Source organism: Simochromis diagramma, unplaced genomic scaffold (genome assembly GCF_900408965.1).
Source record: "Simochromis diagramma unplaced genomic scaffold, fSimDia1.1 OVJJ01000596.1, whole genome shotgun sequence".
Classification (NCBI taxonomy): domain Eukaryota; kingdom Metazoa; phylum Chordata; class Actinopteri; order Cichliformes; family Cichlidae; genus Simochromis; species Simochromis diagramma.
Genome location: NW_024387245.1, coordinates 20393612 through 20413566, shown reverse-complemented (window position 1 = coordinate 20413566; position 19955 = coordinate 20393612). Strand labels below are relative to the sequence as shown.

General features: G+C 41.8%; 1 protein-coding gene across 2 annotated transcripts in view; it reads right to left on the bottom strand.

The window, feature by feature from the left end:
• Positions 1-19955, bottom strand: part of stxbp1a (syntaxin binding protein 1a) — a 42134-nt gene that overhangs the window by 3327 nt on the left and 18852 nt on the right. Inside the window, exons 3-19 of one of the 2 annotated variants that reach the window (XM_040053565.1) lie at positions 19642-19723; positions 19470-19546; positions 18363-18441; positions 17604-17707; positions 13200-13348; positions 13013-13097; positions 12356-12486; positions 12156-12263; positions 12004-12064; positions 11794-11859; positions 11634-11714; positions 11354-11492; positions 10839-10948; positions 8876-8977; positions 7928-8013; positions 5267-5421; positions 4115-4272 (exon numbers count right to left, since the gene is read on the bottom strand). In XM_040053565.1, the coding sequence (XP_039909499.1) occupies positions 4163-4272; positions 5267-5421; positions 7928-8013; positions 8876-8977; positions 10839-10948; positions 11354-11492; positions 11634-11714; positions 11794-11859; positions 12004-12064; positions 12156-12263; positions 12356-12486; positions 13013-13097; positions 13200-13348; positions 17604-17707; positions 18363-18441; positions 19470-19546; positions 19642-19723 (1725 nt within the window). In that variant the 3' untranslated portion in view covers positions 4115-4162. The remainder of the gene's footprint in view (positions 1-4114; positions 4273-5266; positions 5422-7927; positions 8014-8875; positions 8978-10838; positions 10949-11353; positions 11493-11633; positions 11715-11793; positions 11860-12003; positions 12065-12155; positions 12264-12355; positions 12487-13012; positions 13098-13199; positions 13349-17603; positions 17708-18362; positions 18442-19469; positions 19547-19641; positions 19724-19955) is intronic. The other variant, XM_040053566.1, reaches the window with a different exon arrangement.

The following is a 19955-nucleotide window of genomic DNA, read 5'->3' as shown; positions in this document are numbered from 1 at the left end:
AGTGTAAATGTGAACCTTCTTCTGGCTTCCTTGTACTTTGTCAAAATGATCTGCCGCTAGGCTAGTAGTTAATGAGTATTTCCAGCCAAACTTGAAAAACTAAAGGTGACTGTGGGAACCTGCTAGCAAACAAAGTTTTTGTTGCAGCGTTGTCTTTGCAACCAATTTCACCCAGCAAGCACCAGCAACCTCGAGAAACCATTGCCATCCAGTTGGTGGAATATGCATTTTCCCCTAGCAATCCATGACTGTATCACATCCAGTATGATAGACAACTCTCAAGCAATGTGTGCATGACATCATGTGACAAACCCCAATATGCACAATCATGAAAATGTGCAACCTTTATTAAAAGGGCATGCAGACAGCGGAAAAGGCTATAAGTATTTCAAGAAGTCAAGTCATGAAATCCAAAACCAGTGAGCTGACTCCGCTGTCTAACTTAGATTTGAATGGAAATGTGAAAATCAGTAATTCTAATGGCACAAGGATGGACAGCTGAAGACACATTTCAGACATTGTAAAACTTGAAAGGTGCAGGACTGGAGCAAAGCAAACATTTACTTGTGTCTTAATTCCTGAACATAAGGAGGGTAAACATTTGATTTGATTTACTCCAGACACCAACAGTTTTTGACCTATATTGGTTTGTTTCTGTTGCAAAGCTGCATGTTTCTTCCAGTTTGGCTTGATTAGCTGCTTTACCTCTAACACGTTAACCTGATCCGAGGTGGGGGCACGTGAAATGGAAGCAGTTAAAGGCAAAAAAATTGAACAAAATCCCCCAAATAAACAGAAGAGAAAGAGGCAAGTCCATTTCATATTGGGTTAAGGTGATGCGGTGGTTGCAGGAATCAGAGATCGTGAGTGGGGGTTCAAGGGGGTGAGTGGGTTAAAGTTGGGGTCAGGCTAGAATGTCGAATTGGCTTCGCCTGCTTCTCTGCTGTTCCCAAAACACACAGCTTGGTGGGCCATTTTTAGCCCCAGAAACAACACTGTGATGTTACGCTCCAACACCAAAAAATACTGGCATATAATAGCACAGTAAAACAAAAAGACTTGTTTTAGGAAGTAATGGCCATTTTTGCTCAGGAAGCTTTGAATGCAGCAGCATGTGGGGAGGGAGGCTTCATACCGCTTATGGTGAGAGCTGTGAGAGCTTACTGAGAAAACCTTAAAAAAGCTTGGTTTGTAAATGATATTGCTTTAGCAGATTAGTCATGAGATGGATGTTCAACATTCTAGTCTAATAAAAAACTGCATTATAGATTAGCTTTTTACTAATTAATAATCATGAAATAACCAGTCAAAGATATTAATAGAAAAGCATTATGGAGCCATGTTTTTTGGTGATCACTAAGGGATGTAGTCTTTTTATTAAAAGCTCGTTAAAGCATAAAATGTTTTCTTTTTAACCCTTTGTTCAAAGCAAATCGAGCATCATCTTCTCTCAACAGCCCTGGTTTCACTTAAAAGTATAATGAAAAAGGTCACGACTCCACCCATATGAATACCAGAAGCCACACCTGGTTTAAGTTTGGTCAGTGTGCACTTCAAGGTCATCTCCTCGTGTACCTTTTGATCGCTTTCAGCACTGGTCCCATTTCATATCCCATCTGAGTCCCATCTGACCAGTTGCAATTTCATTACACAAATTTAAACTGGAGGGTTAAGATACAGTTATGTGAAAGAGAAGCCGTTTACCAGACTCTATGTGGTGTTGTTAGGAGCAGCTCATGATTTAGCAGCAATAACTTGAAGTAATAATTTTCTGTATGACTTCATCAGTCTCTCATATCACTGTGGAAACATTTTGGACCACTCTTTACAACATTCATGTCACAGTGCTAAAGTAAAGTCCAGGACCCCAGACAACAACCCCAAATACAAATTAGAACAAATGGGTTTGTGGTGCAGGAAGGTATTTATAGGAGTATGACTGGAAGGGGTGTGATCCAGCTGGAAAAATTCACATAAATTACTTTCAGTTCACTCATAAGTTCCCAAACCCCAAATACAAATGATGGAAGTCCACTGCTAATAACACTAGCTTGGCCAGAGGTTGCAATTAGAGAATAGGCAGTGACTCCTGGGCCTGGCAGATGCACTGAATAGTGATGGCTGAGCTTGGAAGGTAGACGGGAGGAATCGTTATCTAATGTAACAAAATCGATGCCACTGGGATGACCCTTTATGGTGTACAAGGATGGTGTGCAGGAGACGAGGTTGGCAGCTGCCTCTGCCTTCTGATGGTTATGTCAACCAAGGCTAGGTTATCTAGTTCAATGACAATGGATCTCTTGATCAATCACAGAAGAGCCACAGTTACTGCAGATTAGATTTAATAACAACTGAAACTGACTGGAAAGAGTTTGAAGATACTGACTGAGTACCTGAGTGGACCTGCAGCTGCAAAACAAGCCAAAATCATCACTCCTCCACCACTGTGCTTGATAATTGGAATGAGGTGGTTGTGTCAGTATGCCAAACATTGCACTGTGCATAGAGTCCGGTGAACTTTCTTTTTTCACATTACTGTATTAACACACTGGAAAATATCCCGATGCACCAAATAAAAGACAGAATGGAACTATCTCCGACCAATATCAACAGTGGAGTAGGAAATACTGTAACACTGCTCGAGGAGACCACCCTGAAGGGTAGACTCACCAAATTGAAATTAGGTATGGTATTTAATCTTTATTAAATACACCTGAGCTTTTGGCTAATTTTATGCAGCTAAATTTTTTTTTTTTTTAAATCTTTAATTCATTGTTTGGTTCTCCACACATGTAGGTAACAGGATTTCTATTGATTGCTGAAAAGAGCAGACTCAAAAGCAAAGACTTTAAACTCACTAATTTATCCATCAGTGTGTGTGTCCAGGTATGATGTTGTCTGAAAGGAGCTGCTTTGAAAGCATTATCAGTTATTAATATATATGTGCTCACATAAACAAGGTGATGTGCTGAATACTAAGACAGAAGATGAGTATTTTGAAGATGTGGATAGTGCCCTATGTTAGGAGATGTTTTTTTGGGATCTCTCTCTTTTTTTTAGGTGGGTTGCTAAAGCATATCAGGTGGAACAATGCTACATTCTCAGACTGTCCGCACAGAGGAGTTGTGACGGTAATACAGAAGGCAAATATTCATATGAATGCATATGAACTTATTTTTGGTTGCTTGGTTTCCTCTGTCACCCAGCTGCCCTGCTTGTCAGCAGATCTCCATCATCATGACAACATTCGCTTAAAGTCCAGCATCCTCTGCAGACAGGTCATGAGCCATGTGAGCATGTGATGGTGAGCTGAGTGGACAAAGTCAGGCGGTCAAAACAAAGAAAAAAAATACACAAGGATTAAAAAACAAAAACACACACACACAAAAAAAAAAACCAGAAAAGAAATGATAAAGTGTGTCTCTGAAACCCAACATCAACTCAAGGACCAATCCGGAAAGAAACCAGTAACAAAAAAAGGTGTTTGTTTGGTGTATGTAAAGGGCAAATTATAAAAATAAATCAGAGGAACTGATAAAGATGTTGGGGCAGATTAAATCTGGACTGAGTTTTAAACAAGATCAAAGGGCCTTTGGGTGCCCATCACGGGGCGATTTAATCCACCCTGCAGAGATGATGGGAGGAGGCAGCAGGGATGGGTTCACGACCTCCTCAGGCATGGCCGCTGATCAGCACAGAGTTCAGGATACAGGAAGTGTGATACGCATGCCATCATCACATCAGCGTTGTGAGGATGTGAGCTAAGACTGCTCCAACAAATCTTAGAGTTAATTTAAGTAGTTGAAATGTTAAATGTTTATTGCACTGGATTTGTGGATAAGCTGAGAGACTTTGCGAGAATACACCTGTTTGGAGTTATGGTTTCAGTCTGAAACACATGACGGAGTCGCGGTTGAGTTACTTATACATAGGGAGTCTGATGGAGCAGTCCATGCAGTGAGGAAATGTCGGGGGCATCCATCCCTGAGGAAGTGGGGAGGAGGAGGGTGGAGTTACATAAAACAGTACTGAGTGTTCAAAGAAGAAGGAACAAGGAAGAAAGCCCTTGTGCTGTGAAGGTTCAGAAAGGGCTTCTTTGCACGGCTGCCTTTACTTTTTTCTGTGTGATTTCTCTCTCCCTCCCTCCCAATCTGTCTCTGCCTCACTCGGCTGAGGGGTCAGGGTCCTCAAAGGACACCCTAGTGGACTCTCGGAAGTCGGGATGCTGCAGGTCCTTTAAGAATTTGGTGGGGGTGAGCATGTGGGTGGCACCTGTGGAGGAACAGAAGTGGCTTCACCACTCGTCTCACAGCACATGCCATGCCCCCGCCCTTCCTTCACTCGCTCTCTCCAGAAAACAAAAGGATCAAAAAACAAGCAACCTGTCATACAGAGCACACCCATACACACACACACGCACACACACACACACACACACACACACACAAACACACACTCACACCAAGTTGCACAAACACAAATAAACTGGGAACACAGACACAGAGAAAGACATGGCGTGGCTGCAATTTAAAGACAACAGTTGTTTTTAAAGACAACAGCAGAAGCAGAGCACAACAAAAGACACTTTTAGTTAACATAACAATATAACACAGACTGGCTGGCAAAGCTTCAGGACATCAAATAAACAGTACACAGGAACATGACACAAAGGGGCTACTTTAACACAAAATGCTGCACACAATAATCTACCTGCTATCTGTAATTGCATCCTGCAAAAAAAGCTGCTGCAGTGTAAACCTGTCGATGGGAAATTTCTGTGACAGCAATGTGTGACGTGGGATGTATGCCGCCCTGTATGTGTGTGATGAAATGAGGTCTGCTGCGTTTATAAAATTTGAGCCTATATTTCTAAATTTCCATTTTGTTTCCACAGGCTGAAAAAAGTAAAAAATACTGAAATGAAGCCCAAAATATGAAACCGCATTTAATGTTTCAGAAAACTACGTTTATTAGTCTATTCCATACTCGCAGAAAGTCAGATTTCCCTCTCTACTCCAGACTTTGTTTCTCCGCCTGCCCATCTTTAATGTTTTTTAGCCACGTCCCAGGTCACAAGTCATCTGTGCCCATCAAAGACCACACACTGAATCTTCAGCCTCTCTTTAATCTGAATTAGGACGCAGCTTTTCCCACCTCTCGTGAAAACATGCCACTCAGAGTCACACCCACTTTGTTTTCAAGGCGATGGATGTGTCTCTAACTACCCACCCCAGCAGCCTACACTACCCTCTGCAACACTACTCACCAATGATGGCTTCCCACTTCCCATTGGCCTGTGTGACCTCATAGGCGCAGCGCATTTCGCTGAAAGACACGCCGCCGATAATGAATACCATGACACGTGGCCCAGTGCGGTACTCTCCGGGTGTCTTGTTCTTGTGCCAGTGGCCGTACCGAGCACTGCCGGAAAACAACAACACAACAATGAAAGTACAGTATTAATACATTCTTTTGTTACTTTATTTTTGTGAAAATGTACAAAAAGAGAAAAAAAAAGACAAGAAATTATTCACACAGCAAAAGGACAAGGCCATCAGTCACTTTTAAGTATTAATCCCACAGTAAAGATAACAACAGAAAGCATAACTTAGTGGATCCCATCCTTATGCAAAGGGGGAGCAGTTCATTTTTGTCCACCATGTTTATTTAATCCTGCTCCTTTCTTTTTTAATACTCAGAAGGTCTTCATGAGTCTAATCCATAGATATAGCTCTCCAGGAAGCAGGGGAATCCAAAGTTTCATCCACAGACTGGTAGTTTATCCATTTTCCCCAGTACTTTTCAAACCTTACAGTCACAAGTGTCAGAGAAAAAGGTCAACTGTTCCATTTCACAGATTTCATGAACTATTTTTATCCTCTCAGGGGTTGTTGAAGATTATTTATTTAACCATGTCTTAGTTACTGCTTTCTTACTTGCACTTAATCATATGAACAAGTATCTGTCTTGTTTTTTGAGGTCAAGTGGAACATTCTGCTAATAAATAACACAAATATGTCTTTATCTCTGCCACATCCAACTAGTAAGAAAAAAATCCCAGAAAATATGAACACGATCTGCACATATATTACCACACATTCGCCAACACTGCCCATTTTCAGGTATTTTACTCCATTATATTTTTTTGGACAAAAAAACCTTGGCGTCCCTAAACCAGAGCTTGAGGTGCTAGAGTGTGCTCTACATGTCTTTATCCAGACCTCTTCTGATAGCTCTATGTTTGCTCCTTTCTCCCAGCTTGATTTAACACACATTGGAAGAGACTTCTGTTCAATTATAAGATTAGGTAAATCCTAGATATTAGCTTTCTGGAAATATTATTTTCATTTACATCAAAAATGAATTTAATACTGCCCTTCCTCCCCTGTGGGCTTAATGTTTGAGGGGCTTTTTTGTGTGTTTTGTTTTTTTCAAAATAGTGTCTTAACTGAAGGTAAGTATGTTACAATAATGAGACAGAAAAAACTCAATCTTCAATCTATACTTATTTTGAGTTATGTTAATCATAGTTCAGTCGCATAACCGACTAACTACCCTGGCTGGTAAAATATTACTCCACCATGACGGCTAATAGTGGACAGTCGGTAATACTCCGGGACAAAAGTTGTTTCACTTGTCTCGAGGAAAGGCTACTCCGATCATCTATTCATGGAGGCAAAACGAAGATATGAATAGAAACTACAAATCTTGGGATCCATATTCTGCTCAGCAGCTTTATTTAAATCCTTCAAAGTGTCAACTTTTCTCCCACAGTTCCTGTTCGGTGACATGTACCTGCATCTCGCAGTGAATCGCAATGAAAGCTTTCAAAGTACAGAAAGTATTTGTATTTCAAATCAGGATAAGTAAATACTTCTGCTGTGAGGGAGGTGAAGTATAAGAAGTTATTCATAGTTAAAGAAAAGATAAGCGCTGGACTTTTACAATGTAGGACCAGAAAAGTTCTGGTAGTATTACTAGCATTAGTTAGGGTTGATTTGGATAAGCAGGAATTGGTGGCCTGTAATTCAGCGTTAGGAGAGTGTTAGGAATGTGTTCACATGTTGGTGCCATAATCTACACGCCTCTGGCGGCTGTAAATAAACGCTGATTAGTGCATCAGATAGCTCAGCAACTATTTGGCATTTTGGCCAATTTAAACTCGAAGACATTCGAAGGATGGCTGAAGGGCAAAGGACCACAGTACCGTTTTGCCCTCCAGTGTCCCAGTCGCTCTCCACCTCGTGCAATACAGTGAAATTTTAGAGATTTTCCACTGCAGGCAGGAACCCAACCAGACTAAGAAGAACACCGTGAGAGGATAATATTACTAGCTAGAATAAGAAAAACAAGAGCTGAGGTTTTAGAGCGAAGGAAGGGAATGAGCTGCAGACAGGTGGTTCGGTTTGTACCTGCATCACATCACACATAGGCAATTTATGTTCAGAGCAAAAACCAAATAAGCAAGATGAAGTAAAATTTCACCTGCAAATACTTTCTGAACGTAACAGCTGTTATCTGATAGTACCCACAACAAGGTACTTGATGCTGGGTGTGTGTGCAGCTGTGGGGGAGGGACAGTAAAAGAGGCAAGAGAGCATGCAGGATAAGCAGCATCCACACAGACTGGACCAGAGTATAAGGAGGTATTGCTGAATTTATACCATTTTCTACAAATCCAAGGCAGTGAAATAACATAATCAGGAAGTAACTGCAAGAAATGGTTGTTTCCTCCATATTAAGGTAAAGCAGCAGCAGCAGCAGCACATCCCTGTTCTTGTTTCTTTTCAGTCCCTTCAGACTCATCTTCCATCCCAAATTACTACTGATACAACACCTCCATTTCTCTCTTCATAATTTGAAAATGCTACAACCATGAAATGAGATGCTATGTTGTTTGAAAATACATTTGTGTGTGTGTATGTACCTGACTGCAGTGGTGCTGAAGGAGGCAGAGGAGCGGGTAGAGATGTAAGGATAGTGCTTGGTGTCCAGTTTATCGTCAATAGCATCCTGCAAGAGAACAAAAAAGAACAAAAATAAAACATATCCTTGTTAGCAATATTGTCTCTGTCTCTCACACGCACATGCACACACTTGAAATAGGCAAATTCACATCTCTTAGCAACTTCCACTGCAGAGGTCCACTGCAGAATTAGCTTTGCACAAATAAAGGGGCTATATATATTCAGGGATGCACATAAGTGGTCCGCAGGTGTGCATGCGCTGTCAAAATAAAAGCCGCGCACCAGATAAGAAGTTGCAACGCGCTCTTGCGTACATAAGATTTTCTGAGGAGGACAGACATTTGTTTAGAACTCTTAAAGGTGTCGAAGAAGCTCCTTTATGTAATTGCTTTGGTTTTCCTCCACCTCCACAGAAATGTCAGGAGTCCGAACCTCAAAAGAAGCGCGTACTCTCGGAAAAGTGGTTGCAGGAGGTGAGCTGGGTTCAAACAAATGATGAATGCACAGAAATGTTGTGCAGAATATGCCGTGAAAACCCCACTCGAGTGGACAAAAACAGTGCCGTTTATATGTACGCAAACGCGCGTTGCAACTTCTTATCTGGTGCGCGTCTTTTATTTTGACAGCGAATGCGCACCTGTGGACCACTTATGTGCACCCCTGAATATAGTAGATGACAACTAGGTGTTTGACTGAGACTGTTGTGGATGTATGAGAAGTGAAAAGTACAGCTACTTTTTAATACATAAGTTAGGAGTATTTGAGGGAAAATGAATAACTGCATCTATAGTTGAGATGTTTTTGAAACTAAAATACTAAGACACTTCAATGCATCTGCCAGACAGCAGGTTATATAAAGCTCTTTAGTTTTCTTAACACATAATAAAATAAAATGCCTAGAAACACACCTCCATGATGTCCTTGATCAGTGGTGTCCAGCGGGACAGCTGATAGGTCTGCTCGCTCACACGCTCCTTCCTGTCGACCTTTTTCCCTCTGCGGAGGGTGGACTGAGAAAAGAAAGAATAGATGAGGAAGTGGAAATAAAAGACGCTTTCCTTGAGCACTCATTAAAAACAGCACAAACTGATCTGCTAGACGTTAGATAACGAAAGCTTAATGTCCTGATGCTACAGATTATTTATCTGTGTAAACATGCTAGTCATCTTTCACTTTCTCTCAGAGCTGATGTGAACAGATCTCCAAATGCATTCATATATTCAGAGTAACGAATAGGTAACTAGTAGCTTTATTCTTGGATTGTATTAGAGTAGCTTTGCATGAGTCACAGGTCAGAATAATCTGCACTTATCTTAAAATGTCTACATTTAAAGACAGCTTTCATCTGATTGGCTACCCCCACAGAAACAGAGCTTAAATAGCAGGTTGGTGAGGCTTCTGTGCTCACAACCAAAACTTTGTGCTTGAGCTGACCATATTAGGAACATCTGCTCTCTTCTGCTGAACAGCCAGAGGTGGAAGAACTGTATGAAACTTAGTGTTTAAAGCAGTCTGAAGCCTCAGCTATGAGGGATTCCTTATACATATGTCGATCTCATTAAAACTTTAGCTATGTTTATTATGAGCATTCACATTTTAGGTAGCATTTATCTGACATAAAGTAGTGACAGCATTATAGCCCCTTTAAGCAATAAGCTAACACATGCAGCAGCAGCAGACTAACCAGGCTATTCCAGACAACCTTCTCCCGAGCCACACTTTCCAGTTCCTCCTAGGGGATCTCAAGGCATTCAGAGGACAAACAAAATATATATTTTTCCCAGTGTGTTCTGGGTCTGTCAGTTGGGCATGCCCACCAAACCTCCACAGGGAGACGCCCAGGAGGCATCCTAACCAGGCCCAAACCACCTCAACCAGTTTCTTGGAACACACATGTGGCACAGAGCACAGCCTCTGCTCCACAATCCCTCCTGAGGTCTGAGCTTCTCAGCTGGGCTTATCTCAGTCACCCAGTGGAGGAAACTCAATCCACAATCTTACTCTTTCAATCATTACCCATACTTCATGACCACAGCTGAGGGTTGGATCTCTCAACACAGCAGGTCACTGCAAGCCCCATTACTGCTGACACAGCACCAACTCACATTCCACCTTCCCGTCATTCCTGCATCAAAGCCCATGATACTTGAATTCCCTTCCTGGAGGTAGCCCCCCCACTCCCAAACGACTGACGACACCTTGAGAGCTCCTCCATGAAAATCAAAAACAGGTTTGAAGATAAGGAGCAACCCTGATGTTGTCAAACACCTATTGAAAAGTGTACCGCCTGAAGCCCCATCAAACAGTGCTGCAGTACAGTGGAAATAACCTGGATTCAAAACGTGACAACATAAGAAATTGCATTTGAGATGTCCCCAAAATGTGTCACGTTGTGATTTCTGGGTTGGTTAAGGGTCAGTGATACAGATACAGATACAATGATACACAATCACCCACCAAATTAAGTAACCAAATTAACAATTTAATGTAAATAAAGAAAAGCCTAAATACAATATTTTCATAATTCTTTGTTAGCCTGCTTTATTTCACCCAACATCTATGAAGTGTGAAGTAGTTTGACTTCCAGCATCTTAGGCTTTTTTGTCCAAGGGTCAGACTGTCCAAATGAAAAACATCACACAGTTTGTGCCTTAAAGTGAAACGACACAGACAGCTTCTCTGATGGGAAGACTTGTGCTGTGACAGATTACATAATATAAGCAAATTTCCATTACAGTCTATTGGCATTAATATTAAAAGGCAACAAACTACAATACAATTACTTAAAAATTAATTTAAGGAAAGTATTCAAAGTTTAGTTTATAAGGAATTAGGAAAGGATGAGTAAGCTGATAATAAGGAGACACTCACATCTGTGATGATGGGGACGCCCAGGTGACCCATGTTGGTGATGATCTCACTGTCCTCGGGGGGAATCTGAGCATGCTGGATCAGCTTGTTGAGGTTCTCCTCCGTAATGCCTAAGCACACAAATATACACAAAATATTAACAAGATTTGTAAAACAAAGATTGTTTGTTTTGATATCATCAAGTTCCTGCATGTTGCTTCAATAAAACAACCCATAACATTGTTGCATTCATTTTTCTTTTGTATTTTAAATGTTAAATGACAATTAAAAATATTTAATAACGCCACATTTTCATGGCCCACTCACTCACATTAAATAACACACAAGAATGAGCGTACTCTACTTCCCTTAGATTCAAAATTCAAACATCAGCTAAAGCAACGGCAATTTATACAGATGTATAAAAATGTTTAAGACAATAATAATAACACTAACTTGTATAAACAGTTTACTAGAAAGTAAATAAATATTTCTGTCTTATTTTCATGTGATTTTATATGCAGTCTGTCGCTTACCGTTCTTAAGGAAAATGTAAAGCAGGATGATGCGGATCTTGTCATATGTGCTGACATTGGCATCCAGCAGTATGGGCACAATGGCCCTCATGGGATCTTTGATCTTCTCTCCCTCAGCATCTGTGCCCATAGCCAGATCCTGCAACAGAAAACCTCTCGTTTACGTCTTACTTTAAAACCCCCATCGCTGCACTGTGCTCTTTGTCCACGCCTCTGCTACTTCCACCTCCTATTCCCTCTGGTTTTCTCTCCTCATCCCCTCTTTCTGCTTCCGTCTCACCTGTTCCACACGGCAAAGTTTGTCCACTGTTCCCTGGTAATGTTTCATGCAATCCTCAGCCAGCTGCAGGTGAGTGGAGTACTGAAAAAGAGAAAACAGGTCAGCGTATACACACGCACACACAAAGAAAGGCATGCACAGACTCAAAAAACACACAAACCTTGCTGAGCTCCTTCTGGTACTGAGGCATCTTCTTCAGCATCTGGGAGAGATCCCTCATCGTGGTCTGTTGAAACAAAAACAACACTAAGTTACACGATGAATGTCCAATAAAGCGGTGATGACGTAAACCACAGGACACCCCTAATGTTTTCACATAACTTTACATTCATACTCATAGCATCACCTCCCTCCACAGAGTCGGCTTTACCTTCTCTCCGGTGTTCATCCTCTTGCTGGAAGAAAAGTCTTTCAGCTGGCGTGTCACTTCCCTAGTGACAAGAAGACGGTAACATATGAGAATTATTTAATTTGATATCAAAAGCCTGAGTGGAAATTAAGAACAGAATGAAAAGTACTCACTGGGACACCTCGGCTATGTGTTTGTGTCTCAGGCTCACCCACAGGTCATCGTCTTCATGCAGAAGGACCTCTTTCTCACGTGAGTCTCCGATGCCGCTGGTCTCATATCTGGAGAAGAATCAACCAAACAGCAATGGCCAAATTGCCCATAAAAGCAAATGATGCTCAAGTAAAATTTAAACAGCAGCGTTGGCTCATACTTGTAGACGTCATTTTCAATGGGCAGCAGGTCGTAGCCCATAGCCTGAAAGGTGAGCTCATGCAGGACAGGTGAGACGGGGTCAAATCCCCTATCCAGAATGATCAGCTGTGAGCGAGCCTTATCCGGACCCTACAGAGGGAGACGCACAACAATTAGATAATCACACATCCGGTCTCGTGTAGAATTCAGCCCTGCAACTGCAACTGCATGCACGATTATTTTGCATTCAGAAGCATAGCACTTTTTATATCCATATTTATATTAAGTTTATATATAAGTTTTGTGTGTAAACCTTTATATTCAGCCATGTGTTTTAAAAGCTTCTTTGTCCATCAATTTAAAAAGATTATTCTTTTTGATACAGCTTGTATTATTGTATTATTCAATAACAAAAACTCTACACGTGAAGGTTTTAGTTCTACTTTTAAATCTTTCAGATTTTCAGAATGCACTTCTTAAAAGAGTAAAGCCTAGAGAGGATATTTTAGTGCAGTGGTTTTACTGATTACAGCAAACGGAGATCAAGTTAAGCTGTAACCTGATCTCATGGACAGCCCTGATACAGGTTAAAACAACGAGAATATGATGTGCTAAGTGAAAACAATAATAAGCAGGATATTTAAAGTGACAACATTTTGATTTCTCGTGAGCTCACCTCTCCCATGGTGGGGTCATCAGCCTTGTATGCATCAAGTTTGTCCTGAACCAGCTGGGCCAGGGTGGCGTTGTCCTTGTACTCCCTGTCAGACACGGGGAAGCGGGAGGGAAGATAAATAAAGGAAAACAAAGCATGACAGATGTAAAGACATTTTAAGTTTTACAACCGCCCCCTGTTTGCTCACCCTCGGTATCTGACAGCAGGATACTCTTTCAGGGTGGCACAGAGCGTCGCCAGCTGCTCGGCCAGCCTCTCCATCACTGGGTTCTTCAGCTGGGTCTTATGAGGGCTGTAGAAACTGTGAAAGGCATCTGGATTGTCCAGAGAATACACCTGCACACACAAATACAAGGAAATGTCTTTTTTTTTTCTTCAGCTAACTGTGCTGACATGAGTGTTTCTAGCTTCTTGAACTAATTTGTCTGATATACTTTTTCCTAATGTGCATAAGAAGATTTTTTTTTCCTTCACTCCTAAGTGTGTCTTTGCTTTGCTCTCGGGCGTCTCTCCCTCACAGTGATGATGTGTGCAAGAGAGAGAGAGCAGCGAGGAAAAGCACACCCGTGTTTCTTCATGCTAAGCTTCTCCAGAAACAACTTCCTTGAGAAGCATTAAACTGAACTGCATTTCCAAGACAGAGAGGGAGAAAGGACCCAAGGCTTTTAACATCTGCGTGTGTGTTAATGTGTTTCAGCTGTTACACAAATCGACTGTTTGATCTCAGTTATCGTTTTCATGTTTTCTCCCTCTCTTTTTTCAGTCTCTACCATTTCATCCCCCTGCACTTTAATGTCTTCTCGACTCGATCTTCACCATATCATCCTACACCCTCTCTTTTGTCTTTTACTGTTCCATTATTTCACCTCCTCCCTCTGTCTCTTTTCGTTTCTATCCTCTTCCTCCTCTCTTTTCTCCTCTCCTGCATCACTACCACTCCCTTCTCCCAACCCATCTGTCCACAGTCACATGACCACACTCCTGCGCTGCAGAAGGGCCCCTGCCTCAGAACGGCCACCATTGGCTGCAGCCCACTGTGTGGATGTGAATCGCCCAATTGGGCAAGTCTGTGGGCGGGACTATGAGGCAGCATTTTTGCCTGAAGCAGAAAACCACTGACTCTGAATTAATCATAGTAGACAAGAGGGAAGCAAAGCATTGTGGGCCAAGAAGCATCTTTAGATTGTGAGAGCAAGGACAGACAGAAAGAGAGAGATGCAGTAAATAGAGGGGTGGTTGCTGGAGGGAAAAATGGGGTAAAACGGTTGGAGAAAAGGATGGAGTAAATGCAAATGAGAGGGGAAAAGCAAAGATAAGAACGTGCACGTGAGTTTAAAAAAAGAATCTAGAAAACAGAGAGAGGCAGAGAAGAAGACAAGATGGAGGCAAAGGGTGGGGAAGCAGGTGGGAGGGAGAGAAATCAGTGTGATAAATGTGAGTCTTTCTGGAACAGTCTGGCAGTAAACAGAGAGTCTGGTGAGTCAGCAGCTTTGTGCCGAGTCTCCACCTGAGTGCGTTTCTCTGTCCTCTCGCTCTGCCTCTCTTTAGCCATCCTTGACTCTTCCGACCAATAACCTCGCTGTTACTATTCCTGTCCACATCCTTTGCAGCATTTCTCTCCTCCCACCTGTCTTAATCGATCTCTGCAGCTGCTCTTGCTCAAGCTTTCCATCTCTGGATCTTTCTCCCTCTCCTTCTCTCTCTCTGTTGTCACTAACAGACAATAAAACTCAGCTGGGTTTCAGTCATTGTGTAGGAAAGTGTGCTGTGAAATAGCACAAGAAGGCATTAATGGCACAAATCTTGATCTAAATTGATCGGTTATAAAGCCATGCATGTGCATGATTTCTTTTATTATAACCTTAGTCACTGCAGATTTCAGTCCCTTTTGAAAAGCCTGATTTCTAGTCCTACACGTAGGTGTTAATGGATGCAGAGTCCCAGAACCATCTCTATAAATGGTAAACAAAAAGATTCATTAGCTATGTTGGACCAAAACCACTGGCTCTGGTGTTTTAGGCAATAGTTAAGGACAATAATGCATATTTATGGACTTTGAGTGGAAGTTTTTGTTCTGCACAGTTCTAAGAGTTTGAAAATGCAGATGTGCTTTAAAAAGCTAAACTGCAATTAGACAGCAGGATTGGGGATTTCTTTTCTTTTGCCCATCACATGGACTTTGTTACCTGAACTGCATGCTCAGGTGTGGCTGGTCAGACTGCATGTTAAGTCTGACTTCATTAGCCATTTTCATGTCAAAAATGCTCTTTTAAGTCCCAAAGGCATACAAGCACAGAAGATACAAGAAACCATCCAAACTGCTTCACCTCCAATAAACTGATGCGTTGAGTGTTCTCCCGGGTGTTACAATAAAGCTTAACATCCAGGCATCCATTAAAGTATCTTAAGATAATATTTTGATGATGATGCCATCAACATTTTTAGGGTTAGTGAAGCTACATGATATATCGTAATCTGCTACCACATGGTTAGAACCATGGATAGGTTCATTTAAACACATTAGCATAGAGAAGATGTCGGAAGAGGGTTCTTAAAAGACCATTCAGGGACAAGCACAGAGAAATGCTGTCATATTGCCCCAAGAAGTAACCAGAAATGGACAAAGCTTCAGCCAAGTGAACGTCTGAGATGATCACATCGCAACACGAGGTCAGTCATCAATATCTTGGTGCAACGTTTGAATTACTTGCTATGAAAAGCTCCTGATGAGCTGTCTGTATCCTTCAGAAGCAGAGAATGATGTCTTAATAGTTATTGATGCGATTGTGTCTATTCAAGACAAGAGGCTCCTCCAATGCAGGACACAGTTGAAGTTGAAATCAGGGTCATCATCATTTAACAAGTGGGCACAACTTTAATCCTGATTATACAGTGGGGCAAAAAAGTATTTAGTCAGCCACCGATTGTGCAAGTTCCCCCACCTAAAATGATGACAGAGGTCAGTAATTTGCACCAGAGGTACACTTCAACTGTGAGAGACAGAATGTGAAGAAAAAATCCATGAATCCACATGGTAGGATTTGTAAAGAATTTATTCGTAAATCAGGGTGGAAAATAAGTATTTGGTCAATAACAAAAATACAACTCAATACTTTGTAACATAACCTTTGTTGGCAATAACAGAGGTCAAACGTTTACTATAGGTCTTTACCAGGTTTGCACACACAGTAGCTGGTATTTTGGCCCATTCCTCCATGTAGATCTTCTCGAGAGCAGTGATGTTTTGGGGCTGTCGCCGAGCAACACGGACTTTCAACTCCCGCCACAGATTTTCTATGGGGTTGAGGTCTGGAGACTGGCTAGGCCACTCCAGGACTTTGAAATGCTTCTTACGGAGCCACTCCTTTGTTGCCCGGGCGGTGTGTTTTGGATCATTGTCATGTTGGAAGACCCAGCCTCGTTTCATCTTCAAAGTTCTCACTGATGGAAGGAGGTTTTGGCTCAAAATCTCACGATACATGGCCCCATTCATTCTGTCCTTAACACGGATCAGTCGTCCTGTCCCCTTGGCAGAAAAACAGCCCCATAGCATGATGTTTCCACCCCCATGCTTCGCAGTAGGTATGGTGTTCTTGGGATGCAACTCAGTATTCTTCGTCCTCCAAACACGACAAGTTGAGTTTATACCAAAAAGTTCTACTTTGGTTTCATCTGACCACATGACATTCTCCCAATCCTCTGCTGTATCATCCATGTGCTCTCTGGCAAACTTCAGATGGGCCTGGACATGCACTGGCTTCAGCAGCGGAACACGTCTGGCACTGCGGGATTTGATTCCCTGCCGTTGTAGTGTGTTACTGATGGTGACCTTTGTTACTTTGGTCCCAGCTCTCTGCAGGTCATTCACCAGGTCCCCCCGTGTGGTTCTGGGATCTTTGCTCACCGTTCTCATGATCATTTTGACCCCACGGGATGAGATCTTGCGTGGAGCCCCAGATCGAGGGAGATTATCAGTGGTCTTGTATGTCTTCCATTTTCTGATGATTGCTCCCACAGTTGATTTTTTCACACCAAGCTGCTTGCCTATTGTAGATTCACTCTTCCCAGTCTGCTGCAGGTCTACAATACTTTTCCTGGTGTCCTTCGAAAGCTCTTTGGTCTTGGCCATGGCGGAGTTTGGAGTCTGACTGTTTGAGGCTGTGGACAGGTATCTTTTATGCAGATGATGAGTTCAAACAGGTGCCATTCATACAGGTAATGAGTGGGGGACAGAAAAGCGTCTTACAGAAGACGTTACAGGTCTGTGAGAGCCAGAGATTTTCCATGTTTGAGGTGACCAAATACTTATTTTCCACCCTGATTTACGAATAAATTCTTTACAAATCCTACCATGTGAATTCATGGATTTTTTTTTCACATTCTGTCTCTCACAGTTGAAGTGTACCTCTGGTGCAAATTACTGACCTCTGTCATCATTTTAAGTGGGGGAACTTGCACAATCGGTGGCTGACTAAATACTTTTTTCCCCCACTGTACGTATTGGTATGCAGAATCTTTTTGTAGAGATTAAACATGCTTTTCTGCATTTCATTATGCACCATCACCATGCAGGGCTGCACAGTATGTTTACCTGAGACTCGTAGGGCAAGAAGGCGATGTTGATCTCCGTCAGAGTCTTGACGACTTTGGAAGCCCGGCTCTTCACCAGCTCATTAAAGAGAGGATCGGGGCAGGCTGGAAAATATCACATGATGCTTAGTTTCAGTCACATTCACAGACAAATACACTTAAACACCAGAGTTTGAATCGACCTATGATGTCTCTAAAAGATCATCTTTGACTAAACTTCTTCATATTACTTTGACAGAGTGCTTCAATGGAAGCTCGTCCTTCATTTAACATGATGCAGCTTTAGATTCTTCCACTATAAAGACACCTCTAAGGCCAAGATGACTCTGTTAAAGGGAAACTGCAACATCGTAGCCACTCAGTCTCTTATTATGAAGCTGTAACCCCCTGTAATAGTGCAGGGATAAAGCATATTTAAAGAAAAATAACTACTTTTGTATAGTTCTACTTAACTTGTCTACAAAACACTTTAAATTAGGGGAATATTTGATTATTAGTACAAAAAGATCCTCTCTTACTTGACCTAATAAAACCGGTTCACATGTGTTTCAAAACAAGAAGACAATAGGTGACTATAAGAACTTTGAGGAAACTGTGGGATTAGACGTTGTAACAACATCAATGAGAGCATTCATTTTCGCATCTATGAAAGAAAAAAATTACAACAATTAAAAAAACCCTCAACATCCAAAACAGTCTTGTTTAGCAGCATCAACACTATATCAAATAGGTTGTCTGTAAAGTCCTTGTGTGTACTCACAGTCAGTGAAGAAAACATGGGCTGCCTTGTATTTAGATGAATGAGGGTCTTTGAAGTCTGCAATGACGGTGTGGACAGACTGAAGAGAGAGAAACAGGTTAAATGTGTTGCGATGAAAGTTCTGTATTTTAATCTTCAAGATAAGGTGAAGCAAGGATAATCCTTACAATATGTGCATTTTATAATGTGAGCTTCTCTGATCAATATTTTGGTAGCTAGTCAAGCTGCAAGTAGAGGTTAGTGCGTGTCAGTCTTTCCCTTTCAAACCATGAGCTGCGTTTACATTCTCCAGCGTCCCAGAGTCCGCACTGGCCTGGCCTTCCTGCCTTGGAGAACCCTACCACGTGTTACATTTTGAATATTCACTTTCATTTTCCCAAACCATTTGTTAATTTGTGAAGTTATTTTAGTGTAAAAGTATAAGATTGAAATTCATGAATCTAAGGAGCATGGAAAGAAAAGCGACTGGACTTTTTTATGTTTCTTGAAGACGTTTCACCTCTCATCCGAGAAGCTTCTTCACTTCTAAGAGAAATGAATGATTTTTTTTTCTCCAAGAAAAATTCATCCATCTATCACTGCTAAAGTATGCTGATTCTGATTCCAATTATCCCAGTCCGGGTTGCAGGGGCAGCAGTCTGCGCCAAGATGCCTACATCTCCCTCCTCCCAGCCACCACCTCTAGTTCTTCGAAGGGAACATCAGCCAGGTAAGACTCACAATCTCTCCAGAATGTCCCAGAGCTGCTCTGGGCACTAATGCTTGGTATTCAGGAGCATCCTAATCAGATACCAGAACCACCTTAACTGACACCTTTCAGTTGAGGGATAACCGTTACTCTGAGTCCCTCCCTGATGACCAAGCTCTGCAGCCTCTCTCTCTCGTGGTCTGCAACATTCAACTTGAGGTATACTGTAAACTCTGTACAACTTTCAACAAATAAAGGAAATTTGGATGTAAAGATAGATCATGGAAACTAAGAAGCATGAGCGATCTTTCTTGACTAAGTCAACAGCTTAATATGGCAGCTTGTCTGACCTCTCTTCTAAAAGTGCATACCTGTTGACAGGGATGTGCCTCTATAGGTAAAAGAAGGAGTATCCCTACCTTCTCTGTGGGTGTAATCAGGTAAATGGCCTCCAGGCTCGGCAGTGGTTCTCGTCGTTTCATGATGTCCTCCACAACTACAGAAACAGGCACAGACATGTTAAAGAGTCGCAGGTACGAACAAAATAAGCCTCGCAGTGCAGAGAAATAGTTAAATGTGATGGGCTCTTACTGGTGATGCCCTCTGTCATGATGTCTGTCATCTTGCAGCAGGATGACAACATCCTCATGCTCAGCTGGTCCACAATCAGAGCCTGGCAACACACGAAGGCAGTAACTACTTTTTATTACTCTCATTACATGTAGCTGACAATAAAACGAATAATCCCTTACAGACACTGTGCAATGATGACTCAGGTTTATTCACATCCAGGCTTCAAGGTCTTTTGTGTGTCTTAGTTGTTCTGGCTTATTTAATGTGCACCACTGTGATGAAAAACATTTTTCCATTTGCATATTTACGCATCAAGATATATATTGTGTATA